This window comes from Oncorhynchus nerka, linkage group LG21, assembly GCF_034236695.1.
Source record: "Oncorhynchus nerka isolate Pitt River linkage group LG21, Oner_Uvic_2.0, whole genome shotgun sequence".
NCBI lineage: Eukaryota > Metazoa > Chordata > Actinopteri > Salmoniformes > Salmonidae > Oncorhynchus > Oncorhynchus nerka.
This window is the reverse complement of record NC_088416.1, coordinates 545,132-569,993: the sequence shown is the minus strand read 5'-3', so window position 1 is coordinate 569,993 and position 24,862 is coordinate 545,132. Positions and strand designations below refer to the sequence as shown.

Below are 24,862 nucleotides of genomic sequence, written 5' to 3'. Positions count from 1 at the left end.
CTTGACTTTGGTCTACAGTCAGTTGCTTTAGCCTTACCACTCAAACGAGCCCTACTGTATGTTTGCCTCTGAAAAATTAAAGACTCAGATCATCAAAAGCATAACATGAGTGTTTAATTGGTGTCTGTCTGAAATCAGAATTTGTCTAAGATGTTGCACTTTGTGCAAATGAAACTGTAATCCATCTAATGTTGCTATGCTGAATGAAACACACGGTTTTAAAGAAGGCATGTGTAAAATAATGGTGCCTAACTGCTCATTCAGCCTCTAATCTTCAAATGAACCAAGTGAATTTTGTACAAGCAATAATTTAAACCGATCAATGAAGTGCCAAGACAAAATGTGTTTCCTACTTTAGAGCAGGGGTGTCAAACTCATGCCATGGAGGGCCTAGTGTCTGTAGGTTTTTGTTTTTTCCTTTCATTTAAGACCAAGAAAACTACTGGAGGTGAGGGGAGTAATTAGTGGACTTAATTCAGCCATCAAGTACAAGGAAGGAGTGAAAATCCGCAAACACTCGGCCCTCCGTGTAATGAGTTTGACGCGTGCTTTAGAGTAAGGGCTGTCAAACCTGTCAGGATCTCAATTAGAGAATCAACCAGACCTGAGTAAATTTCTACATTCCAAATCAACCCCTAGCTCCTACACCTTCCACTTTGTCACTTATGGACATTTGAAATGATCAGATAGGGTAAAGCAATATGTTAATTGCTTCACCTTGCCTTCTGATAGGCTGGATGCAATTGTGGCCTTATTGCTTATACCTATTAAATCCTTGTGTTTAGATCAAGGTGTAGGATTTAGGGGTCAATTTGGAAATAGAAATTGAATGTAGTTCAGTGGCTGACAGCTGTCCTTAATTAGCCAACGACATTAGAAGGGTCTGGGATTCCTTTAAAAGGAGCAACCAAACATCTGGCAAATATAGTAAAAGGGATATTCTGGTAGGACGTATGCCTACCATTAGTTCCGAATACTGGTGAGGTTTTGAGGGCAAAATGGCCGTGATGATTGGAATCGCTTTCAGGTATGTTTTTAATTATTGATTTAGTTTGTTTCCCTTGTCCTTCAGGTGTTACAGGTAGCTATGTTTATAACATATATTCTTTTTCCTTAAGAGTTTCTTGGCTTTGTTGCCTGCTAATTGGAGGGATAACGTGTTCTACATCAGAAGGTGAGTTAATTTCAAATGACAGCTACGCAGTTCCTTAACCTTCAAAGGCTGGCATTTTACAGTTGATATTTTTTACCTAGGTGATTGGTCTCCTGCACTGGATTCTAATGCAGCATGGCTCTATGAAGGATCACTTCGGTCTCTAGGATATGGCAATTATAAGTCTCAGACATCTCAACTGCAAGCGCAACAGAAACATCCGGCCGCCATCCTGCGGAAGGAACTGGCCCCCATGTCCCAGCAACCTCAGCAAGTGTGGTATCCAGATCAAATGCCCCTGCATCAGAAGCAACCGGCTGCAGAATCTCAGCCGCAGGCGCAACCGACAACTGTGCCCCAGCAAGTGTGGCATCCAGCTCAAATGCAGCAGAAGCAACAGACCGCTGTGCCCCAGCAAGTGTGGCATCCAGTTCACATGCTGCAGCAGAAGCAACTGTCCGCTGTGCCCCAGCAAGTGTGGCATCCAGCTCACATACTGCAGAAGCAACCGACTGCCGTGCACCAGCAGGTGTGGCATCCTTCTCAAATGCCCCTGCAGCAGAAGCAACCGACCGCCGTGCCCCAGCAGGTGTGGTATCCTTCTCAAATGCCCCTGCAGCAGAAGGAACCGACCGCCGTGCCCCAGCAAGACTGGCATCCTGCTCAAATGCTGCAGAAGCAACCGACCACCATGCCCCAGCAAGTGTGGACTCCTGCTCACACACTGCAGAAGCAACCGACCGCCGTAGCCCAGGAAGTTCGGCATCCTACTCAAATGCCCCTGCAGCAGAAGCAACCGACCGCCTTACCCCAGGAAGTGTGGCATCCTACTCAAATGCCCCTGCAGCAGAGGCAAACGACTGCCGTGCCTCAGCAAGAGTGGAATCCTCAGTTTCCCCAGCAGAAGCAACTGGCCCCCATGCCTCTACCTCAGAAGGAACCAACCACCATAGCCCAGCAACCTCAGCAGGTGTCATCCAGCTCAAATGCCCCTGCAGCAGAAGCAACCGACCGCCGTAGGCCAGCAAGTGTGGCATCCTGCTCAAATGCCCCTGCAGCACAAGCAACCGACCGCCGTGCCCCAGCAAGTGTGGCATCCAGCTCAAATGCTGAAGAAGCAACCGACCGCCGTGCCCCAGCAAGTGTGGCATCCATCTCAAATGCTGCAGAAGCAACCGACCTCAGTGCCCCAGGAAGTATGGCATCCTACTCAAATGACTGCCGTGCCCCAGCAAGTGTGGCATCCAGCTCAAATGCTGCAGAAGCAACCGACCGCCGTGCCCCAGCAGGTGCGGCATCCTTCTCAAATGCACCTGCAGCAGAAGCAAACGACCGCCGTAGCCCAGCAAGTGTGGCATCCTGCTCAGATGCCCCTGCAGCACAAGCAACCGACCGCCGTGCCCCATGAAGTGTGGCATCCAGCTCAAATGCTGCAGAAGCAACCGACCGCAGTGCCCCAGGAAGTATGGCATCCTACTCAAATGCCCCTGCAGCAGAAGCAACCAACCGCCGTGCCCCAGCAAGTGTGGCATCCTGTTCAAATGCTGCAGAAGCAACCGACCGCCGTGCCCCAGCAAGTGTGGCATCCAGCTCAAATGCTGCAGAAGCAACCGACCGCAGTGCCCCAGGAAGTATGGCATCCTACTCAAATGCCCCTGCAGCAGAAGCAACCAACCGCCGTGCCCCAGCAAGTGTGGCATCCTGTTCAAATGCTGCAGAAGCAACCGACCGCCGTGCCCCAGCAAGTGTGGCATCCTGCTCAAATGCCCCTGCAGCAGAAGCAAACGACTGCAGTGCCCCAGCAAGTGTGGCATCCTGCTCAGATGCCCCTGCATCACAAGCAACCGACCGCCGTGCCCCAGGAAGTGTGGCATCCAGCTCAAATGCTGCAGAAGCAACCGACCGCCGTGCCCCAGCAAGTGTGGCATCCAGCTCAAATGCCCCTGCAGCAGAAGCAAACGACTGCAGTGCCTCAGCAAGAGTGGCATCCTCAGTTTCCCCAGCAGAAGCAACTGGCCCCCATGCCTCTACCTCAGACGGAACCAACCACCATAGCCCAGCAACCTCAGCAGGTGTGTCATCCAGCTCAAATGCCCCTGCAGCAGAAGCAACCGACCGCCGTAGCCCAGCAAGTGTGGCATCCTGTTCAAATGCTGAAGAAGCAACCGACCGCCGTGCCCCAGCAAGTGTGGCATCCTGCTCAAATGCCCCTGCAGCACAAGCAACCGACCGCCCTGCCCCAGCAAGTGTGGCATCCAGCTCAAATGCTGCAGAAGCAACCGACCGCCGTGCCCCAGCAAGTGTGGCATCCATCTCAAATGCTGCAGAAGCAACCGACCGCGGTGTCCCAGGAAGTATGGCATCCTACTCAAATGCCCCTGCAGCAGAAGCAACTGACCGCCGTGCCCCAGCAAGTGTGGCATCCAGCTCAAATGCTGCAGAAGCAACCGACCGCGGTGTCCCAGGAAGTATGGCATCCTACTCAAATGCCCCTGCAGCAGAAGCAACTGACCGCCGTGCCCCAGCAAGTGTGGCATCCAGCTCAAATGCTGCAGAAGCAACCGACCGCCGTGCCCCAGCAAGTGTGGCATCCATCTCAAATGCTGCAGAAGCAACCGACCGCGGTGTCCCAGGAAGTATGGCATCCTACTCAAATGCCCCTGCAGCAGAATCAAACGACTGCCGTGCCTCAGCAAGTGTGGCATCCTGCTCAAATGCCCCTGCAGCAGAAGCAACCGACCGCCGTAGCCCAGCAAGTGTGGCATCCTGCTCAAATGCCCCTGCAGCACATCCATCTCAAATGCTGCAGAAGCAACGCCCTGCCCCAGGAAGTGTGGCATCCAGCTCAAATGCCCCTGCAGAAAGCAACTGACCGCCGTGCCCCAGCAAGTGTGGCATCCATCTCAAATGCTGCAGAAGCAACCGACCGCGGTGTCCCAGGAAGTATGGCATCCTACTCAAATGCCCCTGCAGCAGAAGCAACTGACCGCCGTGCCCCAGCAAGTGTGGCATCCAGCTCAAATGCTGCAGAAGCAACCGACCGCGGTGTCCCAGGAAGTATGGCATCCTACTCAAATGCCCCTGCAGCAGAATCAAACGACTGCCGTGCCTCAGCAAGTGTGGCATCCTGCTCAGTTTCCCCAGCAGAAGCAACTGGCCCCTATGCCTCTACTGCAGAAGGAACCAGAAGCAACCGGCCACTGAACCTCAACAGAAGGAGCTGACCGCCATGCCCCAGCAAATGTGGTATCGAGCTAAAATGCTCCAAAAGGAGAATCATCTGGCCGCCATTCTCCAGCAGCCTCTGCCCGTGTGGCATCCATCTAAATTTCCCCAGCAGCAGAAGGAACTGGCCGTCGAGCCCCAGCAGCAGAAGGAACTGGCCGTCGAGCCCCAGCAGCAGAAGGAACTGGCCGTCGAGCCCCAGCAGCAGAAGGAACTGGCCGTCGAGCCCCAGCAGCAGAAGGAACTGGCCGTCGAGCCCCAGCAGCAGAAGGAACTGGCCGTCGAGCCTCAAGTGAGTTATCCAGCTCAATTGGCCCAGCAGCTACCCAACCCCATTCCTCAGCAATTATGGCATGTAGCCCAAATTTCCCAGCAGCAACTGGCCCCAATGTCTCAGCAGAAGCATTACGAAAGCACTGAAGATGCCTCTGGTAGTTCTCAGGCCAGCATCGTTGAACGGTCAGGTGTCATCCCAAGCTCTTCCTACATTTCCAAATCGCACTACAAGAATGGCAGAACTGGAGTCTCCCAAATCAGCTACACTCCTAGGGAGGCAATGCCTGTTGACAGTGGAAATGCTCCCAAGGACGGTTATGTTAGCATTGGTGCACCAAGCATATATCCAACACTAGTGAAGGATTCTGCAAGGTAATGGTTCACTTTAACCTGCTCTGAACTTTACTCTCTGAATTTAAGTCCTTTGTACTAACCATATATCTATCAACAGGGAAATATAATGGATTCATCCTCTAGAAGCTCTAATGGTGAGTATTGCTTTTGACATTGGTTACTTAACATTCTGTGTTGCTGACACTGTTTGCATTTCTTTCTGCTTTTTAGACCAGGAAGTTGCTGGTGCTCTTGCTACTCTAGTGTGATGGAATCAATAAACAATTTTACTTTATAAAATGCCTTGTCTCTTTGAAATGTTTCATGTCCATTGCTTGCTAATTGAGAACAGGTGGTGTGCAGTCCGTAGTAAAAATGACTACATTTCAGTTAATTCTTTGGTTTTCTCATCTTTTACCTTTGCTACTGGTTCAAAATAAAAGCTTGGGTCTACATAAGAGCATTTGTGAAGGGCTGAGTTGTCAGACATTCCTCATATGTTCGTACTTTAGATGTAGGCATGTATTGTATACAGTGAGACTGTCAGATAAATCCCTGATTAAGAGATCTGGGGAAGTGTACTAAAAAATGTCTGAAGCATTGAAGGTCCCTAAGAACAGTGGCCTCCATCGTTTATAAATGGAAGAGCTTTGGAACCACCAAGACTCTTCCTAGAGCTGGCCGCCGGGACAAACGGGGGAGGGCCTTGGTCAGGGAGGTGGTCAAGCACCCGATTGTCACTCTGACAGAGCTCTAGAGTTCCTTCTCTGCAGCACTCCACCAATCAGGGATTTATGGTAGTGTGGAGAGGTGGAAGCCTCTCCTCAGTAAAGCACATTACAGCCAGCTTGGAGTTTGCCAAAAAAACACCTAAAGACTCTAAAACCATGAGAACAAGGTTCTGATTAAACCAAGAATGAACTCTTTGGATTGAATGGCAAGCGTCACGTCTGGAGGAAACCTGGCACCATTGAGTGGCCCAGCCTTATCCCGGACTTAAACCCGATCAAACATCTCTGGAGCGACCTGAAAATAGCTGTCCAGCAAAGCTCCACATCCAACCTGACAGAGCTTGAGAGGATCTGCAGAGAGGAATGGTAGATACGTTCATTTCTAAATCATAACGCAAATGAAACCTAGAGTTCAGTTTATATAGCCATGTGGGAATGAAAACAGTTGTATTTGGTTGTGAAGATCTTAGATTACATGTAAAAAAAGAAACGACAAAAGGAATACTAAAATAGCCAATGTATCGTCAAGGTGTATACATAACCCGAGGGAGGTCGAAATTGTTTAAATATTGCATATACATATTTTTAGTATCTAGATATTGGTTTATATGTTAGAATGTCTAAACAACTATTCATTGTCAGAAATATATAAATATAGTTTTACCTGCACCTGTATGCAGATACCGTTGTGTACTCAATTGCCCCGCCCTGCTGATCAGGCGCTATCTGATCTACATTAGGCTTTCATTATTTTGCAGAACACCTTTATTGACCTTAAATTTTTATTGAATTCATGGAAAACTAATGTTTTCTAGAGTACACAAAAATGATTCTAATGATTGAAGTGTACGTACCCGGTACGGTGTATCAGTATATACGTTAAGTTGTCTTTTTGAAAAACATATTGAGTTAATTAAGACACTGAAAATAAAAGGGGCTTCTTCTATAGAAATAGGTCTGGCCTCTCGCTTAAAATAGTACAAAGCAGATAATTAAATCAATGTTCTTACTGGTCCTAGACTATTGCAAAATCATCTATATGAATGCAGCTGCCACTTCATTAAAGCCTTTAGATGCATTTGATCCTTGAGCACTTTGTTTTATTATGGGTACAGGTTCAGTACACATCCCTGCATTCTCTATCATAAAGTAGGCTGACCCTCTTTGAGGTCACGTAGGTCAATTCGTTGCTCTCTTTGCCTTTATAAAGCCCTTTTACATACTGTAAACTCCCTCTGTAGCTAACATCTACAATAACCATTAGATGTACGAGTCAGGGTTATCATACACAGTCTCAGGGATTGCTAACTCTGGAAAGTCCTTTGGTCTGTACAGAGTTCAGTAAATCAGCTCTTTGCCCCTTACTTGTGGAATAATCTCCAAGCTTCTCTAAACATGGATCTTTTGGTGTCTCTAGGTTCATTCAGACTGCTGAATGAGGCCTGTTACAACTTAGAAGACCACCAATAATTCTGACATTTTCATCCCCAAATACAACATTTTCAGACATGATAGAACTGCCAAAGGGGGCGGTGTTGCAATCTACTGCAAAGATAGCCTGCAGAGTTCTGTCCTACTATCCAGGTCTGTACCCAAACAATTTGAACTTCTACTTTTAAAAATCTACCTCTCTAATAACAAGTCTCTCACCTTGCCGCCTGCTATAGACCACCCTCTGCCCCCAGCTGTGCTCTGGACACCATATGTGAACTGATTGCCCCCCATCTATCTTCAGAGCTCGTGCTGCTTGATGCCCTCAATCTCACACAAATCATCAAAGAACCTACCAGGTACTTCCCCAAAGCCGTAAACACGGGCACCCTCATAGATATCATCCTAACCAACCTGCCCTCTAAATACACCTCTGCTGTCTTCAACCAAGATCTCAGCGATCACTGCCTCATTGCCTGCATCCGTAATGGGTCAGAGGTCAAACGACCTCCACTCATCACCAGGGTGGTCAAACGCTCCCTGAAACACTTCAGCGAGCAGACCTTTTTAATCGACCTGGCCAGGGTATCTGTTAGAGGAATTCAATTCCTATATGTTTATTACCCAATTCAATTAATACACTCAGCCCATTTCTAAGGATTTGTAAGAAACTTATATGCATAAAATGGGCGGAGACCAGTCTCAAAATCAAGCACTAGCGTTTATTCTCGAGTACTGAACATGATACAATTTACAACAGGTTATAAACTGAAAATGACGTCATTAGGTTTCAAACTGTCCCGTCCCTCCTCCACTCCGGTACAATGGCAGTATAGTTCTCAAGCCTTCCTACATCGATCCCCACCAGTATAGATAATTTATGACCAGGCCAAAGCCTCCCTGTGTAGATAAGCATTCTAGCCAGTCTGACGATAAGTTCATTAGTTTATACCAAGGAACAGACAGTCATTGTTCTAATCCTTGATTATAATTACACACATTCAATTCAGTACTAGGATTAAAATAAAATGTATACATCTATACAGTAACATAATAGTATTCTGATTAGTCAGTCCTGATTGAAATGTATTCATAATTAGTCATTATTGATAAAAAAAAAATCCCTTAACAGTATCCTGGAAGGATATTGATCTCATCCCGTCAGTAGAGGATGCCTGGTTATTTATTTTTAAATGCCTTCCTAACCATCTTAAATAAGTATGCCCCATTCAAGAAATTTAGAACCAGGAACAGATATAGCCCTTGGTTCTCCCCAGACCTGACTGCCCTTAACCATCACAAAAACATCCTATGGCGTTCTGCATTAGCATCGGACAGCCCCCGTGATATGCAGCTGTTCAGGGAAGCTAGAAACCATTATACACAGGCAGTTAGAAATGCCATGGCTAGATTTTTCAAGCAGACATTTTCTTCTTGCAACACTAACTCAAAAAAGTTCTGGGACACTGTCAAGTCCATGGAGAATAAGAACACCTCCTCCCAGCTGCCCACTGCACTGAAGATAGGAAACACTGTCACCACTGATAAATCCAATATAATTGAGAATTTCAATAAGCATTTTTCTACGGCTGACCATGCTTTCCACCTGGCTACCCCTACCCCGGTCAACAGCCTTCCCCATTTCTCCTTCTCCCAAATCCAGTCAGCTGATGTTCTGAAAGAGCTGCAAAATCTGGACCCCTACAAATCAGCCGGGCTAGACGATCTGAAATCTGAAAACGATCTGCCGAAATTGTTGCCTCCCCTATTACTAGCCTGTTCAACCTCTCTTTCGTGTTGTCTGAGATTCCCAAAGATTGGAAAGGGGGGGACACTCTTGACCCAAACTGCTACAGACCTATATCTATCCTACCCTGCCTTTCTAAGGTCTTCAAAGCCAAGTCAACAAACAGATTACCGACCATTTCGAATCTCACCGTACCCTCTCTGCTATGCAATCTGGTTTCAGAGCTGGTCATGGGTGCACATCAGCCACGCTCAAGGTCCTAAACGATATCTTAACCGCCATCGATAAGAAACATTACTGTGCAGCCGTATTCATTGATCTGGCCAAGGCTTTTGACTCTGTCAATCACCACATCCTTATCGGCAGACTCGACAGCCTTGGTTTCTCAAATGATTGCCTCGCCCGGTTCACCAACTACTTCTCTGATAGAGTTCAGTGTGTCAAATCGGAGGGTCTGTTGTCCGGACCTCTGGCAGTCTCTATGGGGGTGCCACAGGGTTCAATTCTTCTTCTTCTTCTCTGTATACATCAGTGATGTCGCTCTTGCTGCTGGTGATTATCTGATCCACCTCTACGCAGACGACACCATTCTGTATACTTCTGGCCCTTCTTTGGACACTGTGTTAACAACCCTCCAGGCAAGCTTCAATGCCATACAACTCTCCTTCCGTGGCCTCCTTAAATACAAGTAAAACTAAATGCATGCTCTTCAACCGATCGCTGCCTGCACCTGCCCGCCTGTCCAACATCACTACTCTTGACGGCTCTGACTTAGAATGCGTGGACAACTACAAATATCTAGGTTGCAAGTTCAAACCCCCGATCTGTCGTTCTGCCCCTGAACAGGCAATTAATCCACTGTTCCTAGGCCGTCATTGAAAATAAGAATTTGTTCTTAACTGACTTGCCTAGTTAAATAAAGTTAATAAAAAAATTTAAAATAAAAAAAAAGACTTAACTCTCCTTCCAGACCCACATCAAACATCTCCAATCCAAAGTTAAATCTAGAATTGGCTTCCTATTTCGCAACAAAGCATCCTTCACTCATGCTGCCAAACATACCCTTGTAAAACTGACCATCCTACCAATCCTCGACTTCGGCGATGTCTTTTACAAAATAGCCTCCAATACCCTACTCAACAAATTGGATGCAGTCTATCACAGTGCCATCCGTTTTGTCACTAAAGCCCCATATACTACCCACCATTGCGACCTGTACGCTCTCGTTGGCTGGCCCTCGCTTCATACTCGTCGCCAAACCCACTGGCTCCATGTCATCTACAAGACCCTGCTAGGTAATGTCCCCCCTTATCTCAGCTCGCTGGTCACCATAGCATCACCCACCTGTAGCACGCGCTCCAGCAGGTATATCTCTCTGGTCACCCCCAAAACCAATTCTTTCTTTCCTTCCGCCTCTCCTTCCAGTTCTCTGCTGCCAATGACTGGAACGAACTACAAAAATCTCTGAAAATGGAAACACTTATCTCCCTCACTAGCTTTAAGCACCACCTGTCAGAGCAGCTCACAGATTACTGCACCTGTACATAGCCCACCTATAATTTAGCCCAAACAACAACCTCTTTCCCTACTGTATTTATTTTATTTTATTTATTTATTTTGCTCCTTTGCGCCCTATTATTTTTATTTCTACTTTGCACATTCTTCCACTGGAAATCTACCATTCCAGTGTTTTACTTGCTATATTGTATTTACTTCGCCACCATGGCCTTTTTTTGCCTTTACCTCCGTTATCTCACCTCATTTGCTCACACCGTAAATAGACTTGTTTCTACTGTATTATTGACTGCATGTTTTTTTACTCCATGTGTAACTCTGTGTCGTTGTATGTGTCAAACTGTTTTGCTTTATCTTGGTCAGGTCGCAATTGTAAATGAGAACTTGTTCTCAATTTGACTACCTGGTTCAATTTAAAAAAACTTACAAACCTTTAAAGGAGTTTGTGAATCCATTCAGTCATGGATGTATGTAAACATATTTAATACATATTGCTTGTTACAGAAGACTACTGTTGTACATTGAATAGCCATTCATCACTGTTACACCTTCTTGATGTGATCGTTCTATATGTCTGGAAATGTTTATAATCCACATAGTGTGAATAGGTGTTTCCAAGATTTTATTACCCCCCCTAAACCTGAATCTGAAATGACCTTTATGATCTTTCTTATCATTATTACTTTGGGGTTCTAATCCCCCTCTTTCAAAATCCCCAAGGTGAACAAATCTTTAACATTCATGATCGTTCACTATATTTATCCCTGAACCTCCCACAAGAACTACTGTCTATAGCTATTCTCAATGACCTTACTGCCAATATGAACGTTTTATACATAGCTAAATACATTGTTGGAGACAGTTTTCATGTCTTTCGTTATGCAAACATTTGTTTAATAGATTATATTTCTCATTAAGAATAATGTTGTTTTAATTATATATGGCTCACGCTTTGCTTTGGTCATGTGTTCTCTTATGGGTCAATGATTTTAATTACAATATAGAAATGATGTTCTAGGCTCAATTACTTAAAAGTGCATGTGGTCCCACCCTCCCATGTGTTCCCCGGTGCATATTTGGGAGCCCATATTCATTCAGGATGTAAGGCTTACTAGTTATGACAAATGTTAGGAAAACTTGGTTGTTGTAACAAAACAAAAAACAAAACAGCAACGTTTTATACTTTGACCACATCTTTTCACATACGTTTTATTTGGGTCTTTTTAATTTACTACGTTGATTGGCTCCAGCCCTTGGAGGCTCGGTGCGTGTACAAAGAAAAATAACACAATTCAACAATTGATGGATGGTGACAAAAATAATGACATTGCCAGTAGTCATGTTAAGGTTTTCAATGTTCTATTGGTGGAGTTTATGGATTTGCATGTGGCTGTGCATTATATGGTGCCTGCATAGGAAAGAGGATCTGATCAAACCTATTGGTATTCTTGATCAATTCTTGATCCCAAAAGACACACAAGTGTTATGGGGTTAATTCCACATCTGCTTGCATTGCTTGGTAGTGTATTGTCATGGTATGAGACAACATAAACAATACAATTTATCTAAAGTAAAAATAAATGATATTATCCTAAATTGAGAGATGAATAAAGAATGTGTTATCACATTAACATCATCAAAAATCTTTCAGAATGTACCTGTCTTCAGTATAGAATGACATGTATACAGATTATATTACAACTCTTTGTGTTTTGTCTTAATGACTGTTCTTTAGTAAATAGGAAACTCAACAGTGTGTTAGTCCGAGAAACATTAACTAGATAGTTGTTTTATGTTTGTGAAACCTTGAAATGAACACAATGAGAAGTGATTTTGTAACAACAGTTTTGAATGGGTAATTGTATCAAATATATATCATTGTATGTTTTAATTAGCGCTCATAGAAACTTTTTTCATCACTGCCTTGTAAACCCATTCTTGTAAATTGGAGCTACTGTACATGATTGTCTGGGGCTGCTGTACAGATTTGAGCACTTGCCAAGATGTTGACATTTCTGGGTATGTCTCACCTGTAACATAATAATAATAAAGATTATGATGATAATAATAATAATATTGTTATATTATTTTTTATAATATCACAAATCTGTCAATCATATGTATTTCTTAAAAGCCCTTTTTGCATCAGCAGTAGTCACAAAGCATTTTAGAGATACCCAGTCTAAAAATCTAAGACCCATCAATGCATATGTCAAAGCACAGTTTTACATTATAAAGGAAACCTTTTATAAACAATGGCAACACTGCCATGGTGATCTGAGCCTTGCTGTTGGAAAAGGACGTTAGTATCCGACTTTTGGTTGTCGCAGATGCACCTCTCCTGACTTTACTTCTTGACTTTGGTCTACAGTCAGTTGCTTTAGCCTTACCACTCAAACGAGCCCTACTGTATGTTTGCCTCTGAAAAATTAAAGACTCAGATCATCAAAAGCATAACATGAGTGTTTAATTGGTGTCTGTCTGAAATCAGAATTTGTCTAAGATGTTGGCACTTTGTGCAAATGAAACTGTAATCCATCTAATGTTGCTATGCTGAATGAAACACACGGTTTAAAAGGCATGTGTAAAATAATGGTGCCTAACTGCTCATTCAGCCTCTAATCTTCAAATGAACCAAGTGAATTTTGTACAAGCTATAACTTAAACTGATCAATGTAGTGCCAAGACAAAAATGTGTTTCCTACTTTAGAGCAGGGGTGTCAAACTCAGTCCATGAAGGGCCTAGTGTCTGTAGGTTTTTGTTTTTTCCTACAAGGAAGGAGCAAAAACCCACAGACACTCGGCCCTCCGTGAAATGAGTTTGACGTGTGCTTTAGAGTAAGGGCTGTCAAACCTGTCAGGAACTCAATTAGAGAATCAACCACACCTGAGTACATTTCTGAATTCCAAATCAACCCCTAGCCCAACCACTTAGTCACTTATTGGCATTTGAAACGATCCGATAGGTTATAGCAATATGGTAATTGCTTCACCTTGACTTCTGATAGGCTGGATGCAATTGTGGCCATATTGCTTATACCTTTTCAATCATTTCTGATTCACAGACGTGTTTAGTCCAGGGTGTAGGATTTAGTGGTCAATTTGGAATTAGGAATCAAATGTAGTTCAGGGACTTACAGCTGTCCTTAATTAGCCAATGACATTAGAAGGGTCTGGGATTTGTTTAAAAGGAGCAACCAAAAAGCCTGCCAGATACAGCAAAAGGGATATTAAACTAGGGCTTATATCGGCCATTAGTTCTTATTACTGGTGAGGTTTCGAGGCGCAACATGGCCGTGATTGGAATCACTTTCAGGTAGGTTTTTAAAAGTATTGCTCTAGTTTGTTTCCCTTGTCCTTCAGGTGTTACAGGTAGCTATGTTTATAACATACGTTTTTATTTTATATATTTTCTTTTTAGATTTTCTTGGTTTTGTTGCCTGCTAATTGGCGGGATAACCTCTTCTACATCAAGTGAGTTTCTACACATTAATTTCAAGTAACAGTTGCGGTTCCAATTACTTCCAAGGCTGGCATTTTACTTTGTTTCTAACCTAGGTGATGACTCATGTATCAGGTTCTGATGCAGTATGTCTCTATGCAGGCTCACTTAGGTCTAAAGGATATGGAAAATACATCTCTCCAACAGCTCAATTGCAAGCGCAGCTGACCGAAGAACAACAGAAACATCTGGCCTCCATCCTGCAAAAGCAACTGGACCCCATGCCCCAGGCACCTCAGCAAGTGCGGTATCCAGTTCAAATTCCCCAGCAGCAAAAGCAACCAGCTACTGGGCCTCAGCAGCAGACGGAACTGACCACCATGCCCCAGAAGCAACTGGCACCAATGGATATACCGCAGAAACAACCAACAGCTATGCCCCAGCAAACATGGTATCCGGCTCAAATGCAGCAGAAGCAACCGGCCACCATTCACCAGCAAGTGTGGCATCCAGCTCAATTTCCCCAGCAGCAAAAGCAACCAGCTACTGAACCTCAGCAGCAGAAGGAACCGGCCGCCATGCTTCAGCAAGTGTGGCAACTGGCCCCCATTCCCCAGCAGCCTCATGACGTGTGGTATCCAGCTAAAATGGTCCAGAAGCAACGAGCCGCTGCAACTCGGCGGCAGAAGGAACTTATCACCATGCCACAGCAAGTGTGGTATCCAGCTCAAATGCCCCAGGAGCAGAAGCAACCGGCCACCATAACGCAGCAAGAGTTGCATCCAGTGCACGTTCCCCAGCAGCAACAGGAACCGGCCACCGTACCCCAGCAAGTGAGATATCCAGGTCAAATGCCCCAGAAGCATCTGGCCTCAATGCCTCTGCAGCAGAAGCAACCGACCGCCATGCCCCAGCAAGAGTGGCATCCAGCTCCAATGCTGCAGACGCAACTGGCCCCAATGCCTATCCTGCAGAAACAACCAACAGCTATACTCCAGCAAACATGGTATCCAGCTCAAATGTCCCAGCAGCAGAAACAACTGACTACCATGCTGCAGAAGCAACCAGCCCCAATGCCTCAACCGCAGAAGGAACAGGCCACCCTGCCCCCGCAAGTGTGGCATCCAGCTCAAATGCCACAGCAGCAAAAGCAACCAGCTACTGAAACTCGGCAGCAAATTGAACCGACCGCCATGCCCCAGCCACCTCAGCAAGTGTGGCATCCAAATCAATTTCCTCAGGAGCAGAAGCAACCAGCCCCTATGCATCTACCGCAGAAGGAACTGACTGCCATACCCCAACAACTGTGGCAAACGGCTCAAATGCCCCAGCAGCATAAGCAACCGGCTGCCATGCTTCAACAAGTGTTGCATCTGGCACAGAAGCAACCGGCCCCTATGCCCCAGCAGCCTCACGACGTGTGGTATCCAGCTAAAATGGTCCAGAAGCAACAAGTCGCTGCACTGACCGCCATGCCGCAGACTCATCAGCAAGTGTGGCATCCAGCTCAATCTCCCCAGCAGCAGAAGCAACCGGCCTCCACCCCTCTACCGCAGGAGCAGCCGACCGCCGTATCCCAGCAAGTGTGGTATCCAGCTCAAATGTCCCAGCAGCGGAAGCTACACACTGCCATGCCACAGCAGCAACTGACCGCCATGCCTCAGCAGAAGCACTACCAAAGCACTGAAGATGGTGCCTCTGGTAGCGCTCAGGCCAGCATCGTTGAACAGTCGGGTGTCATCCCAATCTATTCCTACAGTTCCAAATCGCACTACGAGAATGGCAGAACTGTCTTTTCCCAAATCGGCTACACTCCTAGGGAGGCAATGCCTGTTGACAGTGGAAATGCTCCCAAGGACGGTTATGTTAGCTTTGGTGCACCAAGCATATATCCACCACTAGTAAAGGATTCTGCAAGGTAATGGTTCACTTTAACCTGCTCTGAACTTAGCTCTCTGAATTTGAAGTCCTTTGTACTAACCATATATCTATCAACAGGAAAATGTAATGGATTCATCCTCTAGAAGCTCTAATGGTGAATTGTTTAACATTGGTTACTTAACATTCTGTGTTGCTGACACTGCATTTCTTTGTGCTTTTGTTTCGACCAGGAAGTTGCTGGTGCTCTTGCTACTCCAGAGTTATGGAATACATATACAATTTTACTTTCAAAAATGCCTTGTCTCTTTGAAATAATGATTCTCGCGTGTCCATTGCTTGCGAATTGAGAACAGGTGGTGCGCAGTCTTGTAAAAATGACTGCTCAGTTAATTCTTTGGTTGTTCATCTTTTACCTTTGCTACTGGTTGTTAAAAATAAAAGCTTGGGTCTACGTAAGAGTATTTGTGAAGGGGTGAGTTGTCAGACATTCCTCATGTTCATACTTTAGATGTAGGCATGCATTGTATACAGTGAGACTGTCTTCAACCTCAGTGTAAGTTGTTGGTGAGTAAATTAACATATAGGGAATTGTTTTTAGATGGTCAGACCATGGCTCATTTAGCTATTAGAATTGAGTGACCTTTTGGTTTCAAACTTGTATTTGGCCTTCTACTATAGCCCACACCACAAATGGCAAAGAGTTAAATCAGTTTAGAAGTGTCTGTTCCATATCTAGGTGATGCCTACAATGTTTTGGCTGCTTCAACCCCTGTTGGCACATCTACCTCCATACTTCTGTTTGTCTGGGTTACCTTCAGATGCGTCATACAATTGTGGGGTCAGAGGGAAAAGTATGTATGTTCGGGTCAATTTTCCATAATGGTCATAGTTTGTATGCCAAACCGTTCTGAAGCTATAGATGTTTTTGAGATTATTTTGGGGTGTCTGACCAACACCACTGTAGCTCGGCCCCTGTCCAGCGCAGATGCTGAAGGGCGACAGGCGGATGCAGTGGATTGAGACTCAGCCCATTCTAAATGTTCTAGCTTCAACTGGATTTTGACGGGCCTCAATACTCTTCACCTGTAGCCCATTCCTCCTAGTCCATTTATTGTACCACAGGCTCCTATAGAATGGATTCGGTGTATTTGATTTTTATGATGCCTGGAGCGGTTTAACCTATCAATTAACAAATATATTCTGTCTTCAAACATGTACATTTTCTTAACCAGTTATTAATCTTACTGCATAGTATGAGAATTCAGCCCTTAAATGGATCCATTAAGTTCCAAAGAGGAAGCTGGTAGGCACTAGCATGGCAGTTTAACTAGCATAAGATGTCACCCAGGACTTTTTGTAACTTGACATATTTGCCTGTTGTAGTTGACTGTTTGGCCACAGACTAATGAACACGAATGAAATTGTATATGCATTGAATTTTCTACAAGGAGTTACACTTTGCTGTTGGACAATCTCTTGTCTAGCGTACCTCAACAGACGACTTCATTTCATTTGTCACGGTATGGAATTTTTGGACACAATCTCAATGTGTGCACAGCCTTTTGCACAACACATTTCTTCCCGGACCACTGAGGTTGCACCTGCAAAAGCCCCTGGCAAGAACTTCATTAGCCTGCATTAAAAGGTGCACTTGATTAAGCTCACACAGTGCAATGGAAAGTTATATTTCCCTCTATAAAACCATCGGATTGGTCCACGATCCTCTAGACCCAAATTGCTACAGACGCAATCTATCCTGCCTTTCTAAGGTCTTCGAAAGCCAAGTCAACAAAGAGATTACCGACCATTTCGAATCCCACCGTACCTTCTCAGCTATGCAATCTGGTTTCAATGTTGGTCATGGGTGCACCTCAGCCACTCTCAAGGTCCTAAACGATATAACCGCCATCGATAAGAGATATTACTTTGCAGCCGTATTCATCGACCTGGCCAAGGCTTTCGACTCTGTCAATTACCACATTCTTAGTGGCAGACTCAACAGCCTTGGTTTCTCAAATGATTGCCTCGCCTGGTTCACCAACTATTTCTCTGATATAGAGTTCAGTGTGTCAAATCGGAGGGCCTGTTGTCCGGACCTCTTGCAGTCTCTATGGGGGTGCCACAGGGTTCAATTCTCGGGCCGACTCTTCTCTGTAGATATCAAAGATGTCTCTCTCGCTGCTGGTGATTCTCTGATCCACCTCTCCGCAGACGACACCATTCTGTATACTTCTGGCCCTTCTTTGGACACTGTAACTAACCTCCAGATGAGCTTCAATGCCATACAACTCTCCTTCCGTGGCCTCCAACTGCTCTTAAATGCAAGTAAAACTAAATGCATGCTCTTCAACCGATCACTGCCCGCACCTGCCCGCTTGTCCAGCATCACTACTCTGGACGGTTGTGACTTAGAATATGTGGACAACTACAAATACCTAGGTGTCTGGCTAGGCTGTAAATTCTCCTTCCAGACTCGCATTAAGCATCTCCAATCCAATATTAAATCTAGAATCCGCTTCCTATTTCGCAAAAAAAGCCTCCTTCACTCATGCTGCCAAACACACCCTCGTAAAACTGACTATCTTACCGATCCTTGACTTTGGTGATGTCATCTATAAAATAGCCTCCATCACTCTACTCAACAAATGTGATGCAGTTTATCACAGTGCCATCCGTTTTGTCACCAAAGCCCCATATATCACCCACCACTGCGACCTGTACGCTCTCGTTGGCTGGCCATCGCTTCATACTCGTCGCCAAACCTACTGGCTCCAAGACTTTGCTAGGTAAAGCTCCACCTTAGCTCACTGGTCACCTTAACAACACCCACCCGTAGCACACGCTCCAGCAGGTATATCTCACTGGTCACCCCGAAGCCAATTCCTACTGCCTTTCCTTCCAGTTCTTTGCTGCTAATGACTTGAACAAACTGCAAAAATCACTGAAGCTTGAGACATATCTCCCTCACTAGCTTTAAGCACCAGCTGTCAGAGCAGTTCACAGATCACTGCACCTGTACATAGCCCATCTGTAAACAGCCCATCCAACTACCTCGTTCCCATACTGTATTTATTTATTCATCTTGCTCCTTTGCAACCCAGTATCTCTACTTGCACATTCACCTTCTGCACATCTACCATTCCAGTGTCTAATTGCTATATTGTAATTACTTCGCCACCATGGCCTATTTATTGCCTTACCTCCCTTATCTTACCTCATTTGCACTTACTGTATACAGATTAGTCTTTTTTCTAATGTATTATTGACTACGTTTGCTTATCCCATGTGTATCTGTGGTTTTTGTCGCTGCTTTGCTTTATCTTTGCCAGGTCGCAGTTGTAAATGAGAACTTGTTCTCAACTGGCCTAACTGGTTAAATAAAGGAGAAATAAAAAAATAAGAACAAGTACATTTTTCTAAACCAAGTATTGTTGGTGAAATCATCTAACTACATAGTATGAGAACTCATACCTTAAATGGATCCATTCAAGTTCCAATGATGAAGCCGGCAAGGCACTAGCAGGGAAGCTTAGCTAGCATTATGTGTCACATGGAACTGACAAAGGGGTTTCATTTCAGGCTAAAGTGTACTGTTAGCTGGCTGGTTCCCTAGCTGATGTAATTATTTGTTTCCCAGAGCCGTTTGCTTTTCTAGTTAGAGCCTAATGTTAGCTAGCTAACATTGGACCTGGTTGGTTAGCTCCCAGCACTGTGGCATTGTTGCCACTTTGTTCATTGTTGTTTAACTAGCTAACATTAGCTGGCTGGCTCGTTAGCTAACGTTACGTCACGTGTGTACAACACCCGTTGAATATGGCCTGTGTCAATAAACGTCTGCAAGAAAGCGTCATGCAATTGTTTCCAGCAGAACTGGTTAGGCTGTTTTCATGTTATCCAGAGGTAAACAAATCATTGGCCAGAGTGTCAAGTGTGTGTGTGTGCTCTGAAAGCGAAATGAGATGGGTGGGGCTAAAGCTTATTAAGAGGGTGTGAACGATGCTGAATGGGTGTAGACAAAGAAGAGCTCAACTAGATACCAAAACATTCAAAGGTGATTTTCTCAAAAGTGAGATTAAAAGATGATCAACTTTCAAAGCAGAATTACTTTCCCATTGTTCCTCAAATGCAGTGTATGATATACCATTTTGTAGCTTTGAGTCTCTACTTTTAGCAGATGTAAAAAAATAAATAAAACACAATTTCAGATTTTAGTACATAAGACGGAATCCAGGTGGTGAGTCACATATGGAATCATGTAGCAACAAAAACAAGTGTTAAGCAAAATGAAATATATTTTATATTTGAGATTCTTCAAAGTAGCCACCCTTTGCCTTGATGACAGATTTGCACACTTGGCATTCTCTCAACCAGCGTCACTTGGAATGCATTTCAATTAACAGGTGTGCCTTGTAAAAAGTTTATTTGTGGAATTTCTTTCCTTGTGTTGTGACAAGGTAAGGGTGGATAGCCCTATTTGGTAAAAGACCAAGTCCATATTATGGTGAGAACCATTCAAATAAGCAAAGGGAAACGACAGACAGGAACATTTCAAGAACTGAACGTTTCTTCAAGTGCATCAAGAGCTATGATGAAACTGGACTGCTGCTGGGGCTCGACGGCCAGTTCCTGCTGCTGCTGGGGCTCGACGGCCAGTTCCTGCTGCTGCTGGGGCTCGACGGCCAGTTCCTGCTGCTGCTGGGGCTCGACGGCCAGTTCCTGCTGCTGCTGGGGCTCGACGGCCAGTTCCTGCTGGGGCTCGACGGCCAGTTCCTGCTGCTGCTGGGGCTCGACGGCCAGTTCCTGCTGCTGCTCGACGGCCAGTTCCTGCTGCTGCTCGACGGCCAGTTCCTGCGGAGGCTGCTGGACAATGGCGGCCAGATGATTCTCCTGTTGGAGCATTTTAGCTCGATACCACATTTGCTGGGGCATGGCGGTCAGTTCCTTCTGCTGAGGTTCAGTGGATGTTCGATTCTTGGACATTTGAGCTGGATGCCACACCTGCTGAGGTTGCTGGGCTATGGTGGTTGGTTCCTTCTGCAGTAGAGGCATAGGGGCTAGTTGCTTCTGCTGGGGAAACTGAGCAGGATGCCACCCCAGCTGGGGCACGGCGGTAGGTTGCTTCTGCTGCAGGGGCATTAGAGCAGGATGCCACACTTGCTGGGGCACGGCGGTCGGTTGCTTCTGCTGCAGGGGCATTTGAGCAGGATGCCACACTTGCTGGGGCACGGCGGTCGGTTGCTTCTGCAGTGTGTGAAATGGATTCCACACTTGCTGGGGCACGGCGGTCGGTTGCTTCTGCTGCAGGGGCATTAGAGCAGGATGCCATACTTGCTGGAGCATGGCAGTCGTTTGATTCTGCCTAGAGGGCATTTGAGGTGGATGCCACACTTGCTGGGGCACGGCGGTCGGTTGCCTCTGCTGCAGGGGCATTTGAGCAGGATGCCACACTTGCTGGGGTACGGCGGTCGGTTGCTTCTGCAGTGTGTGAAATGGATTCCACACTTGCTGGGGCACGGCGGTCGGTTGCTTCTGCTGCAGGGGCATTAGAGCAGGATGCCATACTTGCTGGGGCACGGCGGTCGGTTGCTTCTGCTGCAGGGGCATTAGAGCAGGATGCCACACTTGCTGGGGTACGGCGGTCGGTTGCTTCTGCAGTGTGTGAAATGGATTCCACACTTGCTGGGGCACGGCGGTCGGTTGCTTCTGCTGCAGGGGCATTAGAGCAGGATGCCATACTTGCTGGGGCACGGCGGTCGGTTGCTTCTGCTGCAGGGGCATTAGAGCGGGATGCCAAACTTGCTGGGGCTCGGCGGTCGGTTGCTTCTGCTGCAGGGGCATTTGAGCGGGATGCAAAACTTGCTGGGGCACGGCGGTCGGTTGCTTATGCGTCAGCATGTGAGCTTGATGCCACACTTGCTGGGGCACGGCGGTCGGTTGCTTATGCGTCAGCATGTGAGCTTGATGCCACACTTGCTGGGGCACGGCGGTCGGTTGCTAATGCGTCAGCATATGAGCTTGATGCCACACTTGCTGGGGCACGGCGGGCGGTTGCTTATGCGTCAGCATTTGAGCTTGATGCCACACTTGCTGGGGCACGGCGGTCGGTGGTTGTGGCAGCATTGGAGCGTGATGCCACACTTGCTGGGGCACGGCGGGCGGTTGCTTCTGCTGCAGCATGTTAGCTTGATGCCACACTTGCTGAGGTTGCTGGGACATGGGGGCCAGTTCCTTCCGCAGGATGGCGGCCGGATGTTTCTGTTGCGCTTGCAGTTGAGATTTCTGAGACTTATAATTGCCATATCCTAGAGACGGAAGTGATCCTGCATAGAGCCATGCTGCATTAGAATCCAGTGCAGGAGACCAATCACCTAGGTAAAAAATATCAACTGTAAAATGCCAGCCTTTCAAGGTTATGGAACTGCGTAGCTGTTATTTGAAATGAACTCACCTTCTGATTTAGAACACGTTATCCCTCCAATTAGCAGGCAACAAAACCAAGAAACTCTTCAGGAAAAATAATGTATGTTATAAACATAGCTACCTGTAACATCTGAAGGACAAGGGAAACAAACTAAATCAATACTTATTTAAAAACATACCTGAAAGCGATTCCAATCATCACAGCCATTTTGCCCTCAAAACCTCACCAGTATTCAGAACTAATGGTAGGCATACGTCCTACCAGAATATCCCTTTTACTATATTTGCCAGATGTTTGGTTGCTCCTTTTAAAGGAATCCCAGACCCTTCTAATGTTGTTGGCTAATTAAGGACAGCTGTCAGCCACTGAACTACATTCAATTTCTATTTCCAAATTGACCCCTAAATCCTACACCTTGATCTAAACACAAGGATTTAATAGGGATAAGCAATATGGCCACAATTGCATCCAGCCTATCAGAAGGCAAGATGAAGCAATTAACATATTGCTTTACCCTATCTGATCATTTCAAATGCCCATAAGTGACTAAGTGGTAGGTGTAGGAGCTAGGGGTTGATTTGGAATGCAGAAATTTACTCAGGTCTGGTTGATTCTCTAATTGAGATCCTGACAGGTTTGACAGCCCTTACTCTAAAGCACGCGTCAAACTCATTACACGGAGGGCCGAGTGTTTGCGGATTTTCACTCCTTCCTTGTACTTGATGGCTGAATTAAGTCCACTAATTACTCCCCTCACCTACAGTAGTTGTCTTGGTCTTAAATGAAAGGAAAAAACAAAAACCTACAGACACTAGGCCCTCCATGGAATGAGTTTGACACCCCTGCTCTAAAGTAGGAAACACATTTTGTCTTGGCACTTCATTGATCGGTTTAAATTATTGCTTGTACAAAATTAACTTGGCTCATTTGAGATTAGAGGCTGAATGAGCAGTTAGGCACCATTATTTTACACATGCCTTCTTTAAAACCGTGTGTTTCATTCAGCATAGCAACATTAGATGGATAACAGTTTCATTTGCACAAAGTGCAACATCTTAGACAAATTCTGATTTCAGACAGACACCAATTAAACACTCATGTTATGCTTTTGATGATCTGAGTCTTTAATTTTTCAGAGGCAAACATACAGTAGGGCTCGTTTGAGTGGTAAGGCTAAAGCAACTGACTGTAGACCAAAGTCAAGAAGTAAAGTCAGGAGAGGTGCATCTGCGACAACCGAAAGTCGGATACTAACTTCATTTTCCAACAGCAAGGCTCAGATCACCATGGCAGTGTTGCCATTGTTTATAAAAGGTTTCCTTTATAATGTAAAACTGTGCTTTGACATATGCATTGATGGGTCTTAGATTTTTAGACTGGGTATCTCTAAAATGCTTTGTGACTACTGCTGATGCAAAAAAGGGCTTTTAAGAAATACATATGGTTGATTGACAGATTTGTATTATTATAAAAAATAACAATATTATTATTATCATCATAATCTTTATTATTATTATTATGTTACAGGTGAGACATACCCAGAAATGTCAACATCTTGGCAAGTGCTCAAATCTGTACAGCAGCCCCAGACAATCATGTACAGTAGCTCCAATTTACAAGAATGGGTTTACAAGGCAGTGATGAAAAAAGTTTATATGAGCGCTAATTAAAACATACAATGATATATATTTGATACAATTACCCATTCAAAACTGTTGTTACAAAATCACTTCTCATTGTGTTCATTTCAAGGTTTCACAAACATAAAATAACTATCTAGTTAATGTTTCTCAGACTAACACACTGTTGAGTTTCCTATTTACTAAAGAACAGTCATTAAGACAAAACACAAAGAGTTGTAATATAATCTGTATACATGTCATTCTATACTGAAGACAGGTACATTCTGAAAGATTTTTGATGATGTTAATGTGATAACACATTCTTTATTCATCTCTCAATTTAGGATAATATCATTTATTTTTTACTTTACTGAAATTGTATTATTTATGTTGTCTCATACCATGACAATACACTAACTTTCTCGGACATTCGGTGTCCGTTTTATAAAATAATCAAATATTGGTCATTTTTCCGCTGTGCCGGAAAATCCCACAAGAGGGCATAAGCAATCATATTGCAATTGTACAAAACATCACGAATCACCACGTGGCCTTATCTCCAAAACGGAAAATATTTTGAAGCCGAAACTTGGTGAGCGTAGGTTTGGCATAATGGGCAGTTGGCCCCGAACAAGATGGCGTCTAGGCCTCAACGCTTTTTGAGTTATGGCCATTTCTCTGGGATTAAAGGTCCAAAATGAAAATAGAGAAATAATTTTTCCGCTTCACGTCAAAGTCAAGGAGCCTCTGGTGTCAATGAAAAAAGAATCAGCCATTTATCTATCGTCATTTAAGAGAAATCGTACAATGACAAATTGGTGATGTTCAAAGATAAGCGTTTTTTTTAAACAGTTACAGATCCAGTTGCAGGGTGTTCATACAAATCTTTTTAAAGTGTGCTGCGGAGCTCTGCGAGATTTCTGTGATTTTCTATGATTTTCTGAAATAACATACACTCACTAAACCCTCCGTAAATAACTCAGTTCTTAACGTAAAGACTTAAAACTCAGGATTCTGTAAAGGCATACCACAATGAGAATATGTGTTTAGCTATAGCTTCCTGTGCCAACCGGAAGTGCAATAAT

At 45.0% G+C, this 24,862-nt stretch overlaps 4 protein-coding genes across 6 annotated transcripts; 3 read left to right on the top strand and 1 right to left on the bottom strand.

Moving 5' to 3' along the window:
• The first annotated feature begins 2,054 nt into the window (after window positions 1-2,054).
• Window positions 2,055-4,377, top strand: LOC135559603 (MAGE-like protein 2). The gene has a single exon (XM_065006135.1). The coding sequence runs from the start codon at window positions 2,140-2,142 to the stop codon at window positions 4,375-4,377; it is 2,238 nt and encodes a 745-aa protein (XP_064862207.1). The 5' UTR covers window positions 2,055-2,139.
• Window positions 4,022-5,287, top strand: LOC115126677 (putative transcriptional regulator cudA). The gene is made up of 3 exons (XM_029656322.2): window positions 4,022-5,026; window positions 5,106-5,142; window positions 5,219-5,287. The coding sequence occupies exons 1-2, from the start codon at window positions 4,383-4,385 to the stop codon at window positions 5,113-5,115; spliced, it is 654 nt and encodes a 217-aa protein (XP_029512182.2). The 5' UTR covers window positions 4,022-4,382; the 3' UTR covers window positions 5,116-5,142; window positions 5,219-5,287.
• Window positions 5,288-13,618: 8,331 nt separating this feature from the next.
• LOC135563665 (uncharacterized) lies at window positions 13,619-16,195 on the top strand. 3 transcript variants are annotated; one of them, XM_065006752.1, is made up of 4 exons: window positions 13,619-13,727; window positions 13,833-13,885; window positions 14,061-15,771; window positions 15,965-16,195. In XM_065006752.1, the coding sequence occupies exons 1-4, from the start codon at window positions 13,702-13,704 to the stop codon at window positions 16,047-16,049; spliced, it is 1,875 nt and encodes a 624-aa protein (XP_064862824.1). In that variant the 5' UTR covers window positions 13,619-13,701; the 3' UTR covers window positions 16,050-16,195. The 3 variants fall into 3 exon arrangements, with proteins under 3 accessions (XP_064862824.1, XP_064862823.1, XP_064862825.1); XM_065006751.1 differs by having other exon boundaries at window positions 14,016-15,771; XM_065006753.1 differs by having other exon boundaries at window positions 14,016-16,195.
• Window positions 16,196-20,116: 3,921 nt separating this feature from the next.
• On the bottom strand, window positions 20,117-22,458 carry LOC135563664 (bromodomain-containing protein DDB_G0280777-like). Its single transcript, XM_065006750.1, has 3 exons — window positions 22,334-22,458; window positions 22,183-22,238; window positions 20,117-22,102 (listed from the first exon to the last, which is right to left on the bottom strand). Exon 3 carries the CDS (start codon window positions 21,684-21,686, stop codon window positions 20,283-20,285), a length of 1,404 nt encoding a protein of 467 aa, XP_064862822.1. The 5' UTR covers window positions 21,687-22,102; window positions 22,183-22,238; window positions 22,334-22,458; the 3' UTR covers window positions 20,117-20,282.
• Window positions 22,459-24,862: the final 2,404 nt, after the last annotated feature.